Below are 26,671 nucleotides of genomic sequence, written 5' to 3' on the forward strand. Positions count from 1 at the left end.
TAATTTTAAACAAAGTTTAAGAACAATTCTTATAAATTACTCTCTTTTTAATATAAATTGACTTCTAAGCTAATATTTAATATCCAAACCAAAACAAGGAAAAACTTGAATTATATAATGTTAATGTTTAAAAAACCCAATTAGTTAGCCATTGAGATTATTATTTGAATTTCAAAATTAAGTGATAATGTATAAATATATTATTTATGTAACAACCCGATTTTGGGCCTAATCGGAACAGTGGTTTTGGAACCACTAACTCGAGGTCGGAGAAATTATTTTTAATATTATTTTATGTGTTGTAGCATGATTATATGAGTGCATGAAAATTTTGGTGAAATAATTTTAGCGATTGCATGCTCAATTGCGAAAAAGGACTAAATCGCATAAAGGGAAAAAGTTTTGTTTTTTTCTAACAAATGGTCTTAAATAGCTAAAGAATCATAATTAAGGGTCTCTAAAGAGAAAATAGACCTATTTCAATAGGGCGACTGGCCATGGAAACAAGAGGAGTCAAAAAGTCAAAATTTTAGTAGGGTTGGTATTTGATGACATTAGCTAATTGAATAAAAAAATAAAAATCAAAAGGGGTCATCTTTCTTCTCCTTCTTTTCCACCGAAAATTTGAAGTGAAAAACCCCCATGGGAGCTTGAAAATTTTCAGCACAATAAACCCTTACATGTAAGTCATTTTGATGGTTATTTTTGTTGATTTTTGTACTTTTGGGACTCTTGTAGCTTAATTTAGCTAATGGAAGGACTATTTTGCAAAATGGTTGAAAGTCTAGGGTTTTGGCATGAGAGTTTTCATGTTTTTTGCTGCATTTTTATGGAAGAAAATGAATCATGGTTGTTAAACAAACAACTTTTGTGAAGTAGTTTTCATGAAAACCTAACTAAGGACCATTTTGCATAAGCTATAAATTATGGGGTAAATGTGTGAAAATGGGAATTGTGGGCTGATTCTAGTATAAAAAGAATTTTCTAGTCTTGGTTAGTGAGAAAATTCGATAAAAATCGACTTACGAGCCTAGGGGTAAAATAGTAATTTGTGAAAGTCTAAGGGAAAAATGGTCATTTTGCCAAAATATGAATTATGAAATGTATTGATTAATATGATGATTAAATTAGTGAGTTTTATCATTTTAGATCAAGAAATATGAAATCAGGACGGAAAGGCCAAGCAAGTAAACTAAATCCAACTACTCGCCTATTTTTTGTATATCGAGGTAAGTTGTACTTAAGTAAGGTAACTTTATCATTATTATGTGTTGAATGATTTATTTTGCATAATATGGTTGAATATGATTATGAATAAGGCGTGATGAAATTAATGCGGTAAATTCCCGGTTGAACCTAGGAATAGATTGGAAATCCATGCCATGACATTTGGGTGATATGTGTGCCAGTGTAAGACCATGTTTGGAACATGGCATCGACCACGATATGAGAGCCAGTGTAAGACCATGTTTGGAACATGACATCGGCGATGTTGTGAGAGCCAGTGTAAGCCCATGTCTAGGACATGGCATCGGCATTGATATGTGCGCTAGTGTAAGACAATGTTTGGAACATGGCATCAGCCACATTATGAGAGCCAGTGTAAGACCATGTTTGAAACATGGCATCGGCCACATTATGAGAGCTAGTGTAAGACCATCTCTGGGACATGGCATCGGCAATGAGACGAGAGCTAGTGTAAGACCATGTCTGGGACATGGCATCAGCCTCGACATGTGAGCCAGTGTAAGACCATGTTTGGAACATGGCATCGGTTATTTTAAAAGCTTATGACAATGATATGGAATGATATAATCATGTTGTGAGTGGTACAGGTTCTTATTTGAAACTCATGAGATTTGAGTCTAGTTATGAATGACACGAGTAAGTTCTAGCGATGAAAATGATCTTGGGATGATATTGAAATCTTTAGTTTATACTTGCGATATATATAAACATGTAGTAATATTTACCCATGTTCACTCAAGAATGTTGTGAGGATTTATAATATGCATGGTTGATGTAGTTATTTATTTATATGTAACTTACTAAGCTTTATGCTTACTCCTTCTCCTTCCCATTAGTGTCACCAAGCTAGTATCGGGGATCAAGGGACGTTGGAGGCATTGGTCACACTATCACCTGAAGCTTTGGCATACCTAGTTTAACATTTGATTTTATTTATAGGGACTTGAATCTTTTGTTTAGTGTCTTGTTAGTTTAGCCACAAGGGTTGGCTCATATGATGGATGTGATATTCATTTTGTATAGGCCATTCATGTTGGCTAATATTGATTATTATTTAATGCATTTGACGCAAATTTCTCATGGTTGTGGTTGATTTGGTTATATGTGTTATGCTTGGATTGGTTTTGGTTGATATTGTATAGGTTGGTGCAAGTAAGGGTGGCAAAAAGGCTTGGTAAATAGCCTTATTTTTGTCCACATGGGCAAACACATGAGCATGTGTCTAGGCTGTGTGTGACACACGGTCTGTCTTCGGGCGTGTAGTCCGGCCGTGTTTCCCCTGCACCTCAATTTTACAAGTCAGTATGCATGGAAGTTGTAACATGCCACACCCGTGCCCCACGCCGAGTCGGAATATGAGGCGTTACCTAACTTAAACTTTTACATATAAACATTTTCATAACACCAAAACATAGTCAAATTTAAAACCCTTTCAATTCTATTTATAAACTCCTTAATGAGAACTTACGAGGCTCAAAACATCTATAGGAACCCATTCGGAATCAATTCGGGGCCTAAAACAAACTATGAAAAATAACACTTAACCCAGGGGCACACGCCCGTGTGGGAGGGGTAACACGCCCGTGTGACATTTCGACACGGTCTTGCTATTAGCTTGTGTAGATCACACAGCCTAAGCAAAACAGGGACACGCTCGTGTCCTTTACCTGTATGGAATTAATTCTAAATGCATACCTACAGGGGTTTTAACACAGCCTAGCACACGCCAGTGTCCCTGGCCCGTGTCTTGCACACGGCCATAACATGCCCGTGTCCTAGCACGTGTGCAAAAACCTGGACATTTTGTTTCTGACATAAACAATCCTTAAGGGCCACACGGCCAAGGCACACGCCCGTGTGCTAGGCCATGCCCTTCACACGGCTGAGACACATGGTCGTGTCTCTACCCGTATGTTTACTATCATGCATACTGATTTGAAATATTTACGTGCAGGGGACGCACGGCCAATTCACACGCCCATGTGGCGGACCGTGGGTCACACATGGCCTAGACACACGCCCGTGTGCCTACCCGTGTGGACAAAATTAGGCTATTTACCAAGCCTTTTTGCCACCCTTACAAACACCTATTTCAATAAGATCAACCTAGTTTAATACCAACATAATGAGCATAACCAAAACAGCCATAACCATTAGAAAATTACATCATTTCATTGAATAATAATTAGCATTAGCCAACATCCATGGCCTATACAAAATGAGTATCACAAATCACATATAAGCCAACACATTATGGTTACTTGACAAAACGCTAAACAAAAGACTCGAGTCCCTATACATGCCAGTAAACAAAACAATTAAACTAGCTATACCAAGGTCTTGAGTGATAGTGTAATCGAAGCTTCTGATGTCATTGGATCCCCGATGCTAGATTGGCGGCACTAAAAGCAAAGAAAATAAATGAGGGTAAGCATGGGAGCTTAGTAAGTACATACATGCAGATAAAGTGTAATTTAAAGAAAACCTATTTGTCAAATGATAAATTGACATGTCTAAAAGATGCAAACCACTTAGACTTCTCGATTTTGTTTTTTCCTTTCATTCATGTATGCTTAAAGACATCTTATCATAGATTCAGGCCTTATCCATGAGTTCAGTCTACATACCTCATCAAATTTTTCACCAACTAAATCTTCACATTACCCGTTGAACGCTCGGAATACATAGGGATAAGTAGGGAATTTTCATCTAAATGCCATATAAATAGTTAGGGCTACCTCGTCCTATGATGCGCTCGCATTTGAGCTACTCACAGGACTTTTTATACAACGTTCGCTCATTGAGCCACTCACGGGTTTGTGCACAAAGCCAGTACTCGGATCCACATTGCCTATAACAATCATCTCATGAACTCAGACTCACTCATGCGTTCATACCACATAATTTTTTTATGACATGCCCCTTCGTATCCTATGCTATAACCAAGGTTCAACGGGATTTCATATTTAACCGAATAACATTGCATTTGCTCGTGACGTAATATACTCAAATAACATGTCATTTACACATTCACGGAAACAAATAAACTTTAGATACATAACAACAATAAGCCAATTGCACATATATACTATCAAGGTATTTTAAAATAAATTTCGTTAACACATTATTTGCATATGTACTTACCTCGATACAAAATAGTGAAGACAAGCTCAATCCTCGTAAACTTTGTTCTTACCCCCATCAAAACCCAAATCATTCTTCTCTTGATCTATATTAATAAAATTCATTCATTTCATCAGCATAACAATCCAAACACCCAAAAATTCATAATTGGGCAAAATGACCATTTTGCCCCTAGGCTTTCACAAAATGACCATTTTACCCCTATGCCCGAAATTCGATGTTCATCACATTTTCTTGCAAGTTAACCCTAGCTGAATATATTTTATAACTAGAAGCAGCCCAAATTCTCAATATTTCATACATTTATCATCTATTTTACAACTTATGCAAAAATGGCCTTTTTTGGTGTTTTCATGCTAACACCTTTCACAAAAGTTGTTTATAACATATCCAAAACTCATATTCTTCCATAAGATTCCAAAAAACACCCTATATGTTCTCATGGAAAAACCCTAGACTTTCTACCATTTTGCATAATAGTCCCCTCATTTGAAAGCTTGTGTTTCAAGGGTCTCAAAAATGTAAAAATCATTAACAAAGAACATAAAAATCACTTACTTGCAAGAGGATATCCTAGATGAAATTTTAAAGCTTCAAAAACTCTTCCATTGCTGGTATTTTTGGTCAAGTAGGAAGGAAAAATGAAAAAAGATGAAGGTAAGCTCTTAGGGTATTATTTTATTACATAATATGTCATCAATTACCTAGTGTTGACTTTTCAACATCCATGTCCCCTTTAAAGACCCCCAATTCTTATTCTCTATCTATTTGACACCTTTAGCTATCAATTCAAGATTTTTGCACTTTATACGATTTAGTCCTTTTTCACAATTAAGCACACAAATGATAAAATTACTCCACCAAACTTTTCATGCACTTATAAAATCATGCTATCACATCAAAATAAAAATAAAATAATTCATTCGACTTCGGATTCGTGGTCCCAAGACCACTATTCTGACTAGCCTCAAAATTGGGCTGTTACAATTCTCCCTATTAGGGATTTTCGTCCTCGGAAATTTTACCGATAAAAAGGTTTGGGTATTGGCTTTTCATGATTTCTTCGGGTTCCCATGTGGCCTCTTCAACCCCATGTCTCTGCCATAACACTTTCACAAAAGGAACACTTTTTTTTCTCAGTTGCTTGACTTCTCGAGCTAGGATCTTAACAGGTTCCTCACCATAAGACATATTCGATCTAATCTCTACTTCAGTCGGAGAAATCACATGTGAAGGGTCGAAGCGATATCGACGTAACATGTACACATGGAAAAGGATCTTTTCCAATTTCGATGGTAAGGCTAACCAATAGGCTACCGGCCTGACTCTCTCGATCATTTAATAAGGTTGGATAAAACGCAGACTCAGTTTACCCTTTTTACCAAATCTAAGAACCTTCCTCCATGGGGATACTTTTAGAAATACCTTATCACCGACTTGAAACTCGATCTCTTTTCGTTTCAAATTCGCGTAGGATTTCTATCTATCCGAAGCAGCCTTTAAACAATCACGAATCACCTTAACTTTTTCTTCAGTCTCTTTGACTAAATCGGCCCCGTGAATCTAATTTTCTCTAAGCTCGGTCCAATATAAAGGTGTTCGGTACTTATGCCCATACAACGCCTCATAAGGTACCATCTTTAAACTCGATTGCAAGTTGTTGTTAACTTTTCCTAACTACCCTAAAATTCCAATACACAACATCGGAGCATGTCTTCTAAGGTCTGAATTACTCTCTTTGATTAGCCATCAGTCTGTGGGTGGAAAGCTGTACTAAAATTCAACTTTGTACCCAAAGTTTCTTGGAGCTTTCTCTAAAACCGTGATGTGAACCTTGGATCTCTATTCGATATGATTGACAAAGGTACTCTGTGTAATTTCACAATTTCAGAAATATATAGCTCTGCTAGATTATCGAGTAAGTAATCTGTGCGTACCGGAATAAAATGAGCTGACTTTGTCAGTCGATCAACCTCAACCCATACAACATCTTTCTTCCTCGGGGTTACCGGCAAACCTATTACGAAGTCTATAGTAATCTAATCCCACTTCCACTCTGGGACCATGATAGGCTGAAGTAAACCCGAAGGTACTTGGTGCTCGGCCTTCACTTGCTGACATACTAAGCATTTGCATATGAATTCTGAAATATCTCTTTTCATCCCCGGCCACCAATACATTTTCTTTAGATCGTTGTACATTTTCGTACTCCCGAGGTGTGCTGATAGACAACCACTATGTGCCTCACCTAAATTTTTTTGAATCAACTCAGTGTCCTTAGGAACACAAATCATTTCCCGAAATCTCAAGCAACCATCGGAACCAATCTGAAAATCCGATCCAACATCCGATTCACACTAGGTTTTCTTGGATAGTAGTTCACTGTCGCTCTTCTGAGCCTCGCAAATTTCTTGAAGAAATGTTGGTCTAGCCTTTAACTCTGCTAGAACCGAACCATCCTCTGACAAGGTCAATCGAGCGTTCATTGGTCTCAAAGCAAACAATGATTTCCTACTTAATGCATCGGCAACCACGTTCGCTTTTCCCGGATGGTAATCTATAATCAACTCATAATCTTTTAATAATTCCAACCATCTCTATTGTCTTAGATTTAAATCCTTCTAGGTCATTAGGTACTTAAGACTTTTATGATCGATGTATACGTGACATATTTCCCCGAACAATTAATGTTGCCAAATTTTCAGAGCAAACACTATGGCTGCCAACTCTAGGTCATGTGTCAGATAGTTCTTCTCGTGAGGTTTCAATTGTCTCGAGGCATAAGCTACAACTTTGCCTTCTTGCATAAATACGCATCCTAACCCATTTAGAGAAGCATCACTGTAAATCACGAACTCTTTTCCCGATTCGGACTGTACTAGCACTGGAGCCTCAGTCAACGACATCTTCACTTCTCAAAACTCTATTGACACTTATTTGACCATTCAAACTTAACTCCTTTTTGCATCAACCGTATCATGGGAGTCACAATCAAAGAGAATTCTTTTACAAATAGCCTGTAATAACCAACCAACCCTAAAAAGCTTCTAACTTCGGTCACATTACTTGGCAGTTTTCATTCAACAATAGCAGAAACCTCCCTGGAATCAACCTTAATACTATCACTCGAGACAATATGGCCCAAAAAGCTGACTTCTCGAAGCCAAAACTCACTTTTTCCAAATTTAGCATACAACTGATTGTCTCTCAGAGTCTGCAAAACAGTTCTCAACTGTTCAGCATGTTCTACCTTATCTCTAGAGTAAATAGGATGTCATCGATGAATACAACTATAAACTTATCTAGATATGGCCAAAATACTCTATTCATTAAATCCATAAACACAACAAGGGATTTGTTAAGCCGAAAGGCATGATGAGAAACTTATAGTGACCATACCGTGTCCTAAAAGAGGTTTTAGGCTCATCTGCCTTTTTAACTCGTAGTTGATAGTAGCTAGATCTCAAATCTATCTTAGAAAACCATGGTGCTCCCTTCAGTTGGTCAAACAAGTCGTCAATTCGTGGCAACGGGTATTTGTTCTTGATCGTCCTCTTATTTGACTGCCGGTAATCTATACACAACCTCATAGATCCATCTTTCTTTTTCACAAATAATACCGGAGCACCCCACGGTGAAAAGCTTGGTCTCACGAAGCCATTGTTGGTCAATTCTTACAACTATGACTTTAGTTCTTTCAGCTCAATTGGGGTCATCTGATACGGAGCAATCAAAATAGGCGTAGTCCCTAGTATTAGCTCTATGCCAAATTTAACTTCTCTAATAGGGGGTAACCCAGGCAATTCTTCTGGGAATACATCCACATATTCACTTACAACCGGCACTGACTCAACCTTTAATTCTGATTCCTTTTTATTCATTACAAAAGCGAAATAAGCTTCACATCCTTTCCTCAAAAATTTCTGGGCCGACATCAAAAATATCACAATAGGCAAGTTCCTTAGTTCACCTGATTCAACCCAAAGGGTTTCACCGTTTTCGCATTTCAATTTAATAGCCTTATATCAACAATTTACTACAGCATCATGGAATGTCAACTAGTCCATACCTAAAATGACATTAAATTCATCAAATGGTAACAGCATCAAATCGGCCGAAAAGCAATGACCTTTATCTACCAAAGGACATTTCTTACATACCTTATCGACTATCACATGTTTGCCTAATAGGTTCGACACTTTAATCATAAACTCCATGGACTTAACAGGCATATTCGTGTTAGACACCAACTTCATACACACATATGAATGAGTAGAACCAGGGTCAATCAAAGCAATAACAGTATTATCATAGAGAGAAAATGTACCGGTGATCACATCAGGAGATGATGCATCTTCACATGCACGTATAACATAGGTTTTAGCTAGAGCCCTAGCTTTAGACCTTATGATGGTGTCTCTCGTCACATTATTGCTGCTAGCCCCAGTTCCAACATTCTTCTGAAGCCTTCCTTTAGAATTTGTGCCGCTTGGTCTTGTACCTTGAAACTTCTCTTTGTCAATCATCTTGGGGCAATCTTTGATAAAGTGGTCTTGAGAACTACGCTGAAAACAAGATCCATCATTCATCCTACATTTGTCGAAATGATTTCGACCACAATGTTGGCATTCTAGTTTAGAAGATTTGACATTGCCCATGCTGGCCACTGATGTAGCCTGAGACTTAAAATCTGAATCTTGCTTTATACGATCTCGGTATGAATGTCTGGTTGATACATGAGAGCGAGAGTAGGCGTCTCTGGATTTCTTAGATTGTGATGGAAATGATTTGCTCGCATTTCTCTTCCTTGCATCTCTAGTTTTCGCTTCGATTTTCTTATTTTCCTTAATTAATTCCTCGGCTTTACAGGCTCGATCAACAAGTACTACAAACTCTTTCAACTTAAGGGCACCCACTGACAATCTAATGTCCTCATTAAGTCCGTCTTCGAATCTTCTACACATTTTAGCCTCAGAGGATACACACACCCGAGCGTACTTACTGAGTCGGACGAACTCTCTTTCATATTCAGTAACTGTCATGCGACCTTGTTTCAAGTCAAGAAATTCTTTACGCTTTTGGTCCATAAATCTCTCACTGCTGTATTTCTTCTGGAATTCCTCTTGGAAGAATTCCCATGTGACCCTTTCTTGAGGTACCACTGAGACTAACGTCTTCCACCAGTAGTATGCCGAGTCCCTCAACAAAGATATGGCACACTTCAAACATTCTTCAGAAGTACAGGATAATTCATCGAATACCCTGATGATATTCTCAAGCCAGAATTCTTCCCTTTCAAAGTCATTATCTTTATTAGCACGGAACTTCTCAGCTCCACGCTTTCGGATCTTATCCACTAGAGGTCTATTCTGCCTCTCAAAGTCCATACCCTGGGTACTACGGGGACAGATTGAAGGATAGGTGGGGGTGGAGGGGCTTGAGCATTCGGGTTCACTCAGACAAACTCCTCGTACCACTCATTCATCATGTGGAGAAAGGCTTCCGAGCCCCTTCTCCTCCTTCCTGACTAACCGTAGGAGGTTGATTATCAGATGGCACCGCCCCTTTGGTGGGAGCCAGCGCATTACTTTCTATGTCATCCGCCATAGTTCGATCGGGATCCATTACTACATGAAAACACAATTTAAAAGGTCAGGAGTCGTTACACTATTATAATTTATTTCTGGTATGTATAGCTAGACTCATACACACGCTACATTAGTCTAAGAACCAACTAAATCGTAACTCTGAGACCACTAAATGTAACACCCTACACTCGTGCCCCATGCCGGGTCAAAATATGAGGCGTTACCTAACTTAAACTTTTACATATAAACATTTTCATAACACCAAAACATATTCAAATTTAAAATCCTTTCAATTCTATTTATAAACTCCTTAATGAGAACTTACGAGGCTTAAAACATCTATAGGAACCCATTCAGAATCAATTCAGGTCCTTAAACAAAATCTTGAAAATAACACTTAACCTAGGGGCACACACCCATGTGGGAGGGGTAACACTCTCGTGTGACATTTCGACACGGTCGTGCTATTAGCCCGTGTGGATCACACGGCCTAAGCAAAACAGGGACATGCCCGTATCCTTTACTCATATGGAATTAATTCTAAATGCATACCTACAGAGGTTTTCACACGGCCTGGCATACGTCCGTGTCCTTGGCCCGTGTTTTGCACACGACCATAACACACCTGTGTCCTAGCCCATGTGCAAAAACCTAGACATTTTGTTTCTGATGTCAGCAATCCTTAAGGGCCACACGGCCAAGGCACACGCCCATGTGCTAGGCCGTACCCTTCACACGGCTGAGACACACGGCCGTGTCTCTGCCCGTGTGTTTACTATCATGCATACTGACTTAAAATTTTTACGTACAGGGGACACACAGCCAATTCACACGCCCATGTGGCGGACCGTGGGTCACACACGGCCTAAACACACGCCCGTGTGCCTACCCATGTGGACAAAATAACGCTATTTACCAAGCCTCTTTGCTACCTTTACAAACACCTATTTAAATAAGATCAACCAAGTTCAATACCAACATAATGAGCATAACCAAAATAGCCATAACCATTAGAAATTTGCATCATTGCATTGAATAATAATTAGCATTAGCCAAGATCCATGGCCTATACAAAATGAGTATCACAAATTACATATGAGCCAACACATTATGACTATTTGATAAAACGCTAAACAAAGGACTCGAGTCCCTATACATGCCAGTAAACAAAACAATTAAACTAGCTATACCAAGGCCTTGAATGATAGTGTGATCGAAGCTTCTGATGTCACTGGATCTCCGATGCTAGATTAGCAGCACTAAAAGGAAAGAAAAGAAATGAGGGTAAACATGGGAGCTTAGTAAGTACATACATGCAGATAAAGTGTAATTTAAAGAAAACCTATTTGTCAAACGATAAATTGACATGTATAAAAAATGTAAACCACTTAGACTTCTCGATATTGTTTTTCCTTCCATTCATGTATGCTTAAAGACATCATATCACATATTCAGACCTTATCCATGAGTTCAGTCTACGTACCTCATCAAATTTTTCACCAACTAAATCTTCGCATTACCCGTTGAACGCTCAGAATATATATGGAAAAATAGGGAATTTTCATCTAAATGCCATATAAATAGTTAGGGCTACCTCGTGCTATGATGCGCTCACATTTGAGCTACTCATGAGCCTCTTTATCAAGTAAAGACCCGGACCCCATGGCTATCATGCAATGTTTGCTCATTGAGCCACTCACAGGTCTGTACACAAAGCCAGTACTCAGACCCACATTACCTATAACAATCATCTCATGAACTCTGACTCATTCATGAGTTCATACCACATAAATATTTTATGACATGCCCATTCGTATCCTATGTTATATCAAAGGTTCAACTGGATTTCATATTTAACCGAATAACATCGCATTTGCTCGCGACGTAATATACTCAAATAACATGTCATTTACACATTCACGAAAACAAATAAACTTTAGATACATAACAACAATAAGCTAATTGAACATATATATTATCAAGGTATTTTAAAATAAATTTCGTTAACACATTATTTGCATATGTACTTACCTCGATACAAAATAGTGAAGACAAGCTCAATCTTCGTAAACTTTGTTCATACCCCGATCAAGACCCGAATCAGTCTTCTCCTGATCTATATTAATAAAATTCATTCATTTCATCAGCATAACAATCCAAACACCCAAAAATTCATAATTGGGCGAAATAACCATTTTGCCCCTAAACTTTCACAAAATGACCATTTTACCCCTATGCCCGAAATTCAATTTTCATCACATTTTCTTGCAATTTAACCCTATACAAATGTATTTTATAACTAGAAGCAGCCCAAATTCTCATTATTTTATACATTTATCATATATTTTACAACTTATGCAAAAATAGTCCTTTTTGGTGTTTTCATGCTAACACCTTTCACAAAAGTTGTTTATAACATATCCAAAACTTATATTCTTCCATAAGATTCCAAAAAACACCCTATATGTTCTCATGGTAAAACCCTATACTTTCTACCATTTTGCAAAATAGTCCCCTCATTTGAAAGCTTATGTCTCTAGGGTCTTAAAAATGTAAAAATCATTAATAAAGAACATAAAAATCACTTACTTGAAAAAGCATAACCTAGCTGAAATTTTAAAGCTTCAAAAACTCTTCATTTTCAGGTATTTTCGGTCAAGAAGGAAGGAAAAATGAAAAAGATGAAGGTAAGCTCTTAGGGTATTAGTTTATTACATAATATGTCATCAATTACCTAATGTTGAGTTTTCAACATCCATGTCCCCTATGGCCGGCCAAGCTAGAATTTTAGGGTCTAATTGCCCTTTAAAGACCCCCAATTCTTATTCTCTATCTATTTGACACCTTTAGCTATCAATTCAAGACTTTTTCACTTTGTGCGACTTAGTCCTTTTTCACAATTAAGCTCACAGATGATAAAATTACTCCACCAAACTTTTCATGCACTCATAAAATCATGCTATCACATCAAAATAAAAATAAAATAATTCATTTGACTCCAGATTCATGGTCCCGAGATCACCATTCTGACTAGCCCCAAAATCGGGCTGTTACAGTAGTAAACACACAGGCAGAGACACGGTCTCAGCCGTGTGGAGGACACATCCCAACTCACGAGCGTGTGCCTCAGTCGTGTGCCCTTAATTGGTTGATGACATCAGAAACAGAATGTCAAGGTTTTTGTACACCAGTGAGACACAAGCATGTAATGGCCGTGTAAAGGACACGGGCATGTGCTAGGCCATGTGAAAACGGGTTTGAATTGAAAAATAAATTCGCACGGGCTAGGGACATAGGCATGTCCCGATATGTTTAGGTTGTGTGAGTTACACAGGCCTTCAATATAGCCATGTTAAGAAGACACAAGGGTGTGTCGCCCTTCTGTACGGGCGTGTGCCTCTATCAACTTGAAATTTTATAAAAATTTTTAGAGTGCACCGATTAGTCTCGAATTAATTCCAAAGTGTGTTTGGGGCCTCGTAAACCCATAGTAGGGACATTAAGGTATTATGAAAAGTTTTAATTTGGAGCAAAATTTCATAACTGGGAAGTATATGTTTGTATGTGTTTAAATCCGGTAACACCTCGTAACCTATCCCAGCTTCAAACTCGAGTACATTTAATGGTATTAGAGCTATAGTTTAGTCGAATCTCAGACTAATGTAGCATGAGTACGAGTCTAGCTATAAATGCTATAAATATATTGTGATAGTGTGACGACTTCTGCGAAATTTAAATTGTGTTTTCATATAGTAAATAGATCCTGACGGAGCTATGGTGGATGATGTGAAAAGTAATGCGTCAGCTCCCGCTAAAGGGACCGCGCTAGTCGAAAGTGGGCCCGTGACATTGAGTCAGGGAGAAAGGGTTAGATAAGCCTACCTTCATATGATGGATGCTTGGTACTCGAAGTTCGTTCATGCAAATCCAAACACTCCGCCTCCCCCACCTCATCCGAATCCTCAGCCTGCTCATATGGCTCCTCAAGGAGTAGAAGTGGTTAGGAGAGAAAAACCTCCAGTAGATAGAATTCTTAAGCACGGGGCAGAGGAATTTCGGGCTAAAATTGATGATGACCCAGAAATAGCAGAGTTCTGGTTGGAAAATACCATTAGGGTATTCGATAAATTGTCTTGCAACTTTGAGGAGTGCATGAAGTGTGTTGTGTCACTCCTGCGAGACTCGGCCTAACAATGGTGGAACACCCTTGTGTCAGTTGTACCAAAGGAAAGGATTACATGGGAGTTTTTATAGGAAGAATTCTGAAAGAACTATATCAGTCAGAGGTTTATAGACCAGAAGAGGAAAGAATTTCTAGAATTGAAGCAAGGCCGAATGACGGTAATAGAGTATGAGCGTGAGTTCATGAGACTTAGAAAATACGCTAGGGAGTGCGTATCTCCTAAAGCCACTATGTGTAAGAGGTTTGAGGATGGTCTGAACAAAGACATCCAATTGTTGGTTGTTATTTTGGAGTTAAGAAAATTTGTAGTACTTGTTGAGAGGGCATGTAAGGCTGAAGAATTAGCCAAAGGGAAGAGGAGAGCTGACAGTGAGTCACGTGACTCAAAGAAAAGAAAAATGGAAAGATCATTTCAGACCTCATCCAAGAAATTGAGGGAGTTTCTTACTCGAACAAATGCGTCGGCAGGATTCTCGAGCAGAAATAAGAATAAGCAGTATGCGGCGTCTAAAGCTTAGACCACTTCCATTGCGAGCGTTGGTAGTGCTCGACCGAATAGACCGGAGTGTTCGCAGTGTGGTAGACGACACTTCAGTGAGTGCCGACGTAATGATAAAGGCTACTTCAAGTGTGGTTCACTAGACCACTTTATTCGAAACTATCCTGAGATAGAGGAGAAAGACAAAAAGGAAGATGTGAGAGCGAGTAATGCTCTCTCGAGGGGTAGTGTAACACCCCGAACCCGAGACCGACACCGGAGTCGGACACGAGATGTTAACAAACTTTGAAAAATTTTTCCAGACACTGCCCAGTCTGAGTACTAGTCGCTTGAAAAATCATATCTTGAGTTTCACAACTCAAAAATCAGTTTTGTAATTTTTCCCTGAAACTAGACTCATGTCCCCACCTATGGATTTTTTTCTAGAATTTTTGGTCGGGCCAATTAGTACAGTTTATTAGTCAAAGTCTCCCATGTTACAGGGGTCGACTACACTGACCTTTTCCCATTACGACTGGGATATCTCTCTGCACAGAGCTTCAATACTGATGCCGTTTGTTTCTATGGAAACTAGACTCAGAGAGGAATCCATACATATATGGTATGACCCCTAATTATCTCTGGTCAATTTATAGTGAATTTCCAAAGGCGGAACAGTGAATCCAGAAACTGTTCTGGCCCTGTTACACAAGAACCCGAATATCTCTTTCTGTACTGTTCCTATAATTGTTTCGTTACTTCCATATGAAAGTAGATTCATCAAGGTTCGATTACATAATTTATTCACTATTTAATTCCACTCCTACGAATTCTTGTGATTTTTCCAATCCACACCACTGCTGCTATCAGCTTCTGTTTTCAAAGTGAACCTTACCTAATTTGGGGTTTCATGGACCAACTAGGGCCTTGTCATACATAAGCCCACATATGATCATACTTAGCCATTCTAGTGGCTGATCATTTGCTCAACACTTCCATTCCAACATAGTTACATCATGAAACCATCTATACATTCATAAATACGAATGGTCTAATGCCATACTCCACTTCTACAAGCCATTTTCGCATGGCTGTACACTTATACATTTCATAAAGTACTCGAAAGACAACAATGGGTAGTCCTATACATGCCATATCAAAATTCAACCAAAATAGTACCCAAAAGAGCCTTTGATAGTGTGGGCGACTTCGACTTCAAGATCCCGAGTCCGATAGCTGGAGAACCAAAAATCTATAAAACAGAGGAGCAATGTAACGAGTAAGCAATTTATGCTTAGTAAGTTTGAGCAAGGAATTCCAGCATGCACAAAGAATAGCACACATTTAGCTAAACGGAATATTTCATAATACGCAATTTACCGATATCAAACTTGCTTCACAACATTAATAACCCTTATGTACATACACAATAAACTAACTTGGCCGAAGGCCGGTAGCTCGTTTATCAACTGAGCGAACATTTATTGTAAGGGCTCGATTAAATTCAACACATACGTAACATATCCCCATATTGGGATGTTTTTCGAGTATTCGCTGGAATTTTACAGCAAGCTCATTCATTACCAAATCACGTACCTTCGGGATTTAACCGGATATAGCTCCTCGTTCAAATGCCTTCGGGACATAGCCCGGTTTTAGTAACTCACACAATGCCTTCGGGACATAACCCGGATTTAACAACTCGCACGAATGCCTTCGGGACTTAACCCGGATTTAACAACTCGCACGAATGCCTTCGGACTTAACCCGGATTTAATAACTCGCACGAATGCCTTCGGGACTTAACCCGGATTTAATAACTCGCACGAATGCCTTCGGGACTTAACCCGGATTTAGTATCTCGCACAAAGGCCTTCGGATCTTAATCCGGATATATTCACTTAGCACAAAGCCTTCGGGACTTAGCCCGGACAGCATTCAATTAATCATGCACATCTAACAATAATTCATAGCACATTCATATTTCATTTTCGTTTACGAAACTCAAACACAAGGCACATATTGTCCTTGCACATTCGGCTCAATAGCCACACATAGAGCATGATTTAATCACATCGAAATTTAAGATCTCTTACTCAAGAACTTACCTCGGGTGTTGTCGAACGATTCCGCTAGCTATTCAACCACTTTTTCCTTCCCTTTATCGGTTTTATTTCCCCTTTGCTCTTGAGCTTGGCCTAGCTACATGCATGGCCGAATCTCTTCACCTTTCTTCTTCTTTCCTCCTTAAAATTTTTGGCCAAGGATGAACCAAAGGATGAGAAATTTTTTTCTTTGTTTTTCTTTCTAATTTAGGCTAAAATGGAGGTGAGAAAGGATGAACACAAACTTTTCTCCTTTCTTCTCTTGAGCTCACGGCAATGGGGGGACAAACACCACACACACATTTTTTTTTCTTTTGTTTTCCATTTCTTTATTACCCATACTCCTTATTTTATTCTTCCACTAACAAAACATGTTTCATGACATGTTTTGCCCATCCTTCCTTGTCATGGCCGGCCACTACTCATTAGGGGGGAAATTTGACATGCAAGTCCCCCCTTTGTCCACATGCACTAGTAGGTCCTCACACATTGACCTATCACATTTTAGAATTTTCTCACATAAGTCCTATTGACTAAATTCACATGAAATCAACCCAATTGAAGCTTGAAATTTTCACACATTCATAATTACATATTCTACACAATAAGTATCACATTCAAACATTTCGGTGACTCGGTTTAGCGGTCCCGAAACCACTTCCCGACTAGGGTCAACTTTGGGCTGTCACAACTCTCCCCCACTTAAGAAATTTTCGTCCCCGAAAATCTTACCGGTAAATAGGTTTGGGTATCGTTCTTTCATCGAGCTCTCGGTCTCCCAAGTAGCTTCCTCGATCCCGAGTTTGAGCCATAACACCTTTACTAGCGGAACTCTTTTGTTTCGCAACTCCTTCACTTCACTAGCTAGGATACGCATCGGTTCTTCTTTATAGCTCATGTCGACTTGAATTTCAACCTCTGATGGGCTAATTATATGCGATGGATCAGATCGATAGCGTCGAAGCATCGAAACATGAAAGACATCATGAATCTTTTCAAGCTCCGGGGGCAAAATCAATCTATACGCAACCGGACCAACTCGTTCGGAGATTTCGTACGGCCCAATGAATCTTGGGCTCAACTTGCCCTTACGGCCGAACCTGAGTATCTTTTTCCAAGGTGAAACCTTAAGGAACACTTTGTCTCCCACCTGATACTCGATGTCTTTTCGTTTCAAATCTGCGTACGATTTCTGACGATCCGTGGATACCTTCAGACTTTCACGGATTACCTTTACTTTCTGTTCAGCATCTCTAATCAAATCAACTCCGAAAATTTTGCTTTCATCGAGCTCGGTCCAAAACAATGGTGTACGGCATTTACGACCGTACAAAGCCTCATAAGGTGCCATCTTAATACTTGATTGAAAACTATTGTTGTAAGCGAATTCAATCAAAGGTAAATACCGTTCCCATGAACTACTGAACTCGAGGATGCAACATCTCAACATATCCTCAAGTATCTGAATTATCTGCTCGGATTGACCATCGGTTTGGGGGTGAAAAGCAGTGCTAAAATGCAACTTGGTACCCAGAGCTTCTTGCAATTTCTTCCAAAATCGTGAGGTGAATCTCGGATCTCTATCCGACACGATAGAAACAGGTACCCCGTGTAATCTCACAATTTGATAAACGTACAATTCAGCTAGTTTATCCAATGAAAAATCCGTACGTACGGGGATGAAATGAGCCGACTTAGTCAGTCTATCAACAATAACCCATATCGCATCCTTCTTACTGCTGACAAAGGCAGTCCGGACACAAAGTCCATTGTGACTCGATCCCATTTCCACTCGGGTATCATGATCGGCTGGAGTAATCCTGAAGACACTTGATGTTCCGCGTTCACTTGTTGACATATTAAACATCTCGAAACAAAGTCAGAGATGTCCCGTTTCATACCATGCCACCAAAATTGACGTTTCAAATCGTTGTACATTTTCGTACTCCCCGGGTGAATTGACATTCGGCTACAATGGGCTTCGTTCAGAATCATCGAAATGAGTTCCGAATTCCTTGGAACACACAAATGATTTCTGAACCTCAAACAATCATCATCATCAATTTGAAACTCCGATTCCTCGTTCGGAAAACACTTAGACCGTTTTGCAACCAATTCATCATCGACTTTCTGAGCTTCACGAATTTGGTGAGTCAATAATGGTTTAGCTTTTAATTCAGCTACTAACACACTGTCTGGTAAAACAGACAAATGCACGTTCATCGCTCGTAAAGCAAACAATGACTTCCGGCTTAAGGCGTCCGCAACCACGTTAGCCTTTCCCGGGTGGTAATCAATGACAAGCTCATAATCTTTCAACAACTCAAGCCAACGTCTTTGTTGCAGATTCAAGTCTAGTTGAGTCATCAAATATTTGAGACTTTTGTGATCCGAAAATACATGGCACTTCTCACCAAACAGATAATGTCGCCATATTTTTAAAGCAAACACGATGGCAGCTAGTTCGAGATCATGGGTCGGATAATTCCTCTCGTGTGGCTTCAATTGTCTCGACGCATAGGCCACGACTCGACCTTCTTGCATCAATACGCGACCCAACCCAAGTAGGGATGCGTCACTATAAATGACAAACTCTTTACCTGATTCGGGTTGCACCAAAATTGGAGCTTCAGTCAAATGAGTTTTCAGTTGGTTGAAACTTTTCTGACATTTCTCCGTCCACTCGAACTTAACATCCTTTTGAAGTAGCTTCGTCATTGGTGTGGCTATCATTGAGAAACCTTTCACAAATCGTCGGTAATAACCGGCGAGCCCCAAAAAGCTCCGAACTTCAGTAATATTTCTCGGAGGTTTCCAGTCAAGTATGGCTGAAATTTTGTTCGGGTCAACTCGAATACCCGACGCGGATACCACATGACCCAAGAAACTAACCTCTCTTAACCAGAACTCACACTTACTGAACTTAGCATATAACTGCTTATCCCGCAAAATTTGCAGCACTAGCCTCAGATGCTCAGCATGTTCGGTCTCATCTCTTGAATAGACCAAAATGTCATCAATGAACACAACTACGAACTGATCCGAATACGGTCTGAAGATCCGATTCATCAAATCCATAAATACCGCAGGGGCATTAGTGAGCCCAAACGGCATCACTAAGAATTCGTAGTGACCATATCTCGTTCTGAAGGCAGTTTTGGGAATATCTGGATCTCGAATTCGCAACTGATAATAGCCCGATCTCAAATCTATTTTTGAGAACACTGAGGCTCCCTTCAGTTGGTCGAACAAATCATCGATGCGCGGCAACGGATATTTGTTCTTTATCGTCACTTTATTCAGCTGACGATAGTCAATGCACAACCTCATGGTTCCGTCCTTCTTTTTCACGAACAATACTGGTGCACCCCAAGGTGAGAAACTTGGTCGAGCGAAACCTCTCTCCGTCAGTTCTGGCAACTGAGCTTTCAACTCCTTTAACTCGGTTGGTGCCATACGATACGGAGCTATCGAAATCGGCGTAGTCCCAGGTACAAGCTCAATACCAAACTCTACCTCCCGAACATGTGGTAAACCCGGTAATTCTTCCGGAAAAACATCCGGGTATTCACAAACCACCGGCACAGATTCGGGTTTCTTTTCTAATTCTTTGTCATCAAGCACATATGCAAGGTATGCTTCGCACCCTTTTCTTACATATTTCTGTGCCAACATTGCTGATATTACAGCTGGCATCCCCTCCAAGTCCGCAGACTCAATTCGGACTACTTCGTTATTTGCGCACCTCAAATCAATAGTCTTGCTCTTGCAGTTCACAATCGCATCATGCGCAGTCAACCAATCCAACCCAAGGATAACATCAAATTCATCAAACGGCAAAAGCATCAAGTCCGCTGGAAAATAGGAACCTCGAATTTTCCAGGGGACATTTCTTACACACTTTGTCGACAAGCACGTAACGACCCAAGGGATTTGACACCCGAATTACAAACTCAGTAGACTCAATAGATAAAGTCTTACTGGATGCTAAGGTTTCACATATGTAAGAATGGGTAGAACCGGGGTCAATCAAAGCAATTACATTAGTATCAAAGAGGGTGAATGTACCGGTAATAACATCAGGCGAAGAAGCATCCTCGCGGGCACGTATAGCATAAGCTCTAGCAGGCGCACGGGCTTCGGATCTGGTTATATCATCTCTAGATCCTCTCTGACCACCACCAGCATTGCCCATATTTCCAGATGGTCTACCTCGAGTAGTGGTAGCACCCGGTCTCCCACTCTGATTTGCATTCTGTCCCGACAACCTCGGGCAATCTTTAATGAAGTGGTCCACTGATCCGCATTTGTAACAGGAGCGGTCAGGAAATCTACAACTCCCCGAATGCCATTTACCGCAATATCGGCATTTCGTCCTGTCTCGACGTTCATTCCCAACACTGGCGACCGAAGTGCCTCGTGTACCCACAGGGGGTCGATCACGATCTCGTCCAAAAAGGCCCGAAGTGCCTCTAAACTGGCCTGCATCATCTCGAAATCTCTTCGATGTCTGTTGAAGAGACCTCCCTGAGGATGTTTTACGAAACTCTCCAGTTCCCTCATCAACTCTTTGCTTTTCTTTTCTAAGCTCTTCGGCTTTACAAGCTCGTTCAACAAGTACCACGAACTCTTGTATTTCAAGAACGCCAACGAACATTTTTATATCTTCATTCAGCCCATCCTCGAAGCGTTTACACATAACAGCTTCGGACGAAACACATTCCCGAGCGTATTTGCTAAGTCTAACAAATTTTCGCTCGTAATCAGTAACCGACATGGAGCCTTGCTTAAGCTCAAGAAATTCCTTCCATTTTTGATCAACAAATCTCTGACTGATATACTTTTTCCGAAACTCAGTTTGGAAAAACTCCCAAGTTACTTGCTCTCGGGGCACAATAGAAGTCAGAGTACTCCACCAATAGTAGGCAGAATCACGTAGCAAGGAGATAGCACACTTTAGGCATTCATCGGGTGTACAAGATAGCTCATCGAGTACCCGGATAGTGTTGTCCAGCCAAAATTCAGCTTGCTCGGCATCATCGCTATCCATAGCCTTAAATTCAGTAGCCCCATGTTTTCGGATTCTGTCAACTGGGGCTTATGTGACCTTATTTGGTCCGTTACCGGCGGTATTGTAGGTGCGGGGGTAGTATTTGTTCGGGAATGGAGGTTGTGGAACAGCCATATTAGTTCGAATGTATTGGTTAAACCAATCATTCATCACGCTATAGAATGCTTGTCTAGCTTCATCATTCTGATTACTAGCATTAGGTTGAGAGTTTGCCGGCACTGTCCCTTGTACGGGAGCAGGCGCTACACTCTCAAGATCATCAGCTACCTCTCGGTCACGATCGGGATCCATTACTATAAATAAACACATTTACAATTGTCGGAAATCACCACACTATCAAGTAATCACATAAAATGGCATGTATAGCTAGACCCAAAACATTACGGTAGTCCTAGAATCGACTAAACCGTAGCTCTGATACCAATAAAATGTAACACCCCGAACCCGAGACCGACACCGGAGTCGGACACGAGATGTTAACAAACTTTGAAAAATTTTTCCAGACACTGCCCAGTCTGAGTACTAGTCGCTTCAAAAATCATATCTTGAGTTTCACAACTCAAAAATCAGTTTTGTAATTTTTCCCTGAAACTAGACTCATGTCCCCACCTATGGATTTTTTTCTAGAATTTTTGGTCGGGCCAATTAGTACAGTTTATTAGTCAAAGTCTCCCATGTTACAGGGGTCGACTACACTGACCTTTTCCCATTACGACTGGGATATCTCTCTGCACAGAGCTTCAATACTGATGCCGTTTGTTTCTATGGAAACTAGACTCAGAGAGGAATCCATACATATATGGTATGACCCCTAATTATCTCTGGTCAATTTATAGTGAATTTCCAAAGGCGGAACAGTGAATCCAGAAACTGTTCTGGCCCTGTTACACAAGAACCCGAATATCTCTTTCTGTACTGTTCCTATAATTGTTTCGTTACTTCCATATGAAAGTAGATTCATCAAGGTTCGATTACATAATTTATTCACTATTTAATTCCACTCCTACGAATTCTTGTGATTTTTCCAATCCACACCACTGCTGCTATCAGCTTCTGTTTTCAAAGTGAACCTTACCTAATTTGGGGTTTCATGGACCAACTAGGGCCTTGTCATACATAAGCCCACATATGATCATACTTAGCCATTCTAGTGGCTGATCATTTGCTCAACACTTCCATTCCAACATAGTTACATCATGAAACCATCTATACATTCATAAATACGAATGGTCTAATGCCATACTCCACTTCTACAAGCCATTTTCGCATGGCTGTACACTTATACATTTCATAAAGTACTCGAAAGACAACAATGGGTAGTCCTATACATGCCATATCAAAATTCAACCAAAATAGTACCCAAAAGAGCCTTTGATAGTGTGGGCGACTTCGACTTCAAGATCCCGAGTCCGATAGCTGGAGAACCAAAAATCTATAAAACAGAGGAGCAATGTAACGAGTAAGCAATTTATGCTTAGTAAGTTTGAGCAAGGAATTCCAGCATGCACAAAGAATAGCACACATTTAGCTAAACGGAATATTTCATAATACGCAATTTACCGATATCAAACTTGCTTCACAACATTAATAACCCTTATGTACATACACAATAAACTAACTTGGCCGAAGGCCGGTAGCTCGTTTATCAACTGAGCGAACATTTATTGTAAGGGCTCGATTAAATTCAACACATACGTAACATATCCCCATATTGGGATGTTTTTCGAGTATTCGCTGGAATTTTACAGCAAGCTCATTCATTACCAAATCACGTACCTTCGGGATTTAACCGGATATAGCTCCTCGTTCAAATGCCTTCGGGACATAGCCCGGTTTTAGTAACTCACACAATGCCTTCGGGACATAACCCGGATTTAACAACTCGCACGAATGCCTTCGGGACTTAACCCGGATTTAACAACTCGCACGAATGCCTTCGGGACTTAACCCGGATTTAATAACTCGCACGAATGCCTTCGGGACTTAACCCGGATTTAATAACTCGCACGAATGCCTTCGGGACTTAACCCGGATTTAGTATCTCGCACAAAGGCCTTCGGATCTTAATCCGGATATATTCACTTAGCACAAAGCCTTCGGGACTTAGCCCGGACAGCATTCAATTAATCATGCACATCTAACAATAATTCATAGCACATTCATATTTCATTTTCGTTTACGAAACTCAAACACAAGGCACATATTGTCCTTGCACATTCGGCTCAATAGCCACACATAGAGCATGATTTAATCACATCGAAATTTAAGATCTCTTACTCAAGAACTTACCTCGGGTGTTGTCGAACGATTCCGCTAGCTATTCAACCACTTTTTCCTTCCCTTTATCGGTTTTATTTCCCCTTTGCTCTTGAGCTTGGCCTAGCTACATGCATGGCCGAATCTCTTCACCTTTCTTCTTCTTTCCTCCTTAAAATTTTTGGCCAAGGATGAACCAAAGGATGAGAAATTTTTTTCTTTGTTTTTCTTTCTAATTTAGGCTAAAATGGAGGTGAGAAAGGATGAACACAAACTTTTCTCCTTTCTTCTCTTGAGCTCACGGCAATGGGGGACAAACACCACACACACATTTTTTTTTCTTTTGTTTTCCATTTCTTTATTACCCATACTCCTTATTTATTCTTCCACTAACAAAACATGTTTCATGACATGTTTTGCCCATCCTTCCTTGTCATGGCCGGCCACTACTCATTAGGGGGGAAATTTGACATGCAAGTCCCCCCCTTTGTCCACATGCACTAGTAGGTCCTCACACATTGACCTATCACATTTTAGAATTTTCTCACATAAGTCCTATTGACTAAATTCACATGAAATCAACCCAATTGAAGCTTGAAATTTTCACACATTCATAATTACATATTCTACACAATAAGTATCACATTCAAACATTTCGGTGACTCGGTTTAGCGGTCCCGAAACCACTTCCCGACTAGGGTCAACTTTGGGCTGTCACAGGTAGACCACAAAAGAACCCTGGGAGTGGGGCTGGCAGTAGAGGTACACCAAAAGATTTTACTATGAGGTCTGAGGGCAGAGCGCCTGCAAGGTCATACGCCATTCGTGCCCGCAAAGATGTCGCGTCTCCCGATGTGATTATGAGTACCTTTTCTATCTATGATATATCCGTAGTTGCTTTGATCGACCCGAGGTCTACCAACTCTTATATTTGCATGAAATTGGTACCTAGTACGAAAATGCTAGTGGAGTCTACTAAATTTGTGGTAAGTCTCCAACCCGTTAGGCAAACATGTAATAGTTGACAAAGTGTGTAGAAACTGTCCTTTAATGATTAGGGGCCACTGTTTTCCGGCTAACCTCATGCTACTACCGTTTGATGAATTTGACCTAATTCTTGGCACGGATTAGCTGACTGTTCATAATGTGTTTTAAACTGTAGTAGTAAATTTACTGAATTGAGATGTGAAAATGGGGATATTATTTAGGTTGAATCAGGTGAACCGGACAGTTTGCCAATACTGATTTCCTCTATAACTGTTGAGAAATACATAAGAAAAGTGTATGAGTCCTATCTTGCATTTATGTTGAATACCCAAGAGTCTGGATTAAAGATTGAGTCAGTGCTAGTGGTATGTGAGTACCCAGATGTGTTTCCAGAAGAATTGCACGGATTACCTCCAACTAGGGAAGTTGAGTTTGGTATCGAGTTAGTCCCTGGTACGATACCTATCTTGATTGCTCCGTATAGGATGGCTTCAATGGAGTTAAAGGAGTTAAAAGTATAGTTACAAGAATTAACGGACAAGGGTTTTACGAGACCGAGCTATTCCCCATGGGGTGCTCCAGTACTTTTTGTGAAAAGAAAGATGGGTCGATGAGATTATGTATAGACTACAGACAGCTCAACAAGGTGACGGTGAAGAACAAGTATCCCTTGCCGAGGATCGATGATTTTTGATCAATTAACGGGAGCCACGGTGTTTTCTAAGATAGACTTGAGATCCAGCTATTACCAGCTAAGAGTTAAGGAGCAAGATGTGCCGAAAACCACGTTTCGAACGAGATACGGGCACTATGAGTTCCTTGTCATGCCCTTTGGCTTAACCAATGCTCCTGCCATGTTTATGGACTTGATGAATCATATTTTGTGGCCGTACTTGGATAAGTTCATGGTTGTTTTTATCGATGATATATTAATTTATTCTCGTGATGAGAGTGAGCACACAGAGCATTTAAGAACCGTTTTGAAGACATTACGAGATAAGAAACTATATGCCAAGTTTAGTAAAAGTGAGTTTTGGCTCCGAGAGGTTAGATTCTTGGGACACATCGTGTCGGGTGATGGGATTAGAGTTGACTCGAGTAAGATCTCGGCTATTGTTGAGTGGAAACTGCTGAGAAATGTATCAGAGATTAGAAGCTTTCTAGGCTTAGCGGGTTACTATAGAAGATTCATTAAAGGATTCTCCATGATTGCTACTCCGATGACGAGGTTGCTACAAAAGGATGTCAAGTTCGAGTGGACGAAAAAATGCCAACAGAGTTTTAAGAAACTTAAGGCGTTGTTGACTGAAGCCCCAATTTTAGTGCAACCAGAACCGAGAAAAGAATTCATAGTGTATAGCGATGCATCCTTAAATGGATTAAGATGCATGCTCATGCAAGAAGGCAGGTGATAGCATATGCCTCGAGACAACTAAAGCCGCATGAGAAAAATTATTCGACTCACGACTTAGTGTTAGCAGCCATAGAGTTTGAACTAAAGATTTAGAGACACCACTTGTATGGTGAGAAATGTCGGGTATTCACTGACCATAAAAACTTAAAATATTTTATGATTTAAAAGGACTTGAATCTACGACAATAAAGGTGGCT

At 40.0% G+C, this 26,671-nt stretch overlaps 1 protein-coding gene across 1 annotated transcript; it reads right to left on the reverse strand.

Annotated features, from left to right (window-relative positions):
- Positions 1-8,072: 8,072 nt before the first annotated feature.
- On the reverse strand, positions 8,073-10,017 carry LOC107887617 (uncharacterized). Its single transcript, XM_016811864.1, has 3 exons — positions 9,925-10,017; positions 8,720-9,611; positions 8,073-8,362 (listed from the first exon to the last, which is right to left on the reverse strand). Exons 1-3 carry the CDS (start codon positions 10,015-10,017, stop codon positions 8,073-8,075), a joined length of 1,275 nt encoding a protein of 424 aa, XP_016667353.1.
- Positions 10,018-26,671: the final 16,654 nt, after the last annotated feature.

This window comes from Gossypium hirsutum, chromosome A03 (genome assembly GCF_007990345.1).
Source record: "Gossypium hirsutum isolate 1008001.06 chromosome A03, Gossypium_hirsutum_v2.1, whole genome shotgun sequence".
Classification (NCBI taxonomy): Eukaryota; Viridiplantae; Streptophyta; class Magnoliopsida; order Malvales; family Malvaceae; genus Gossypium; species Gossypium hirsutum.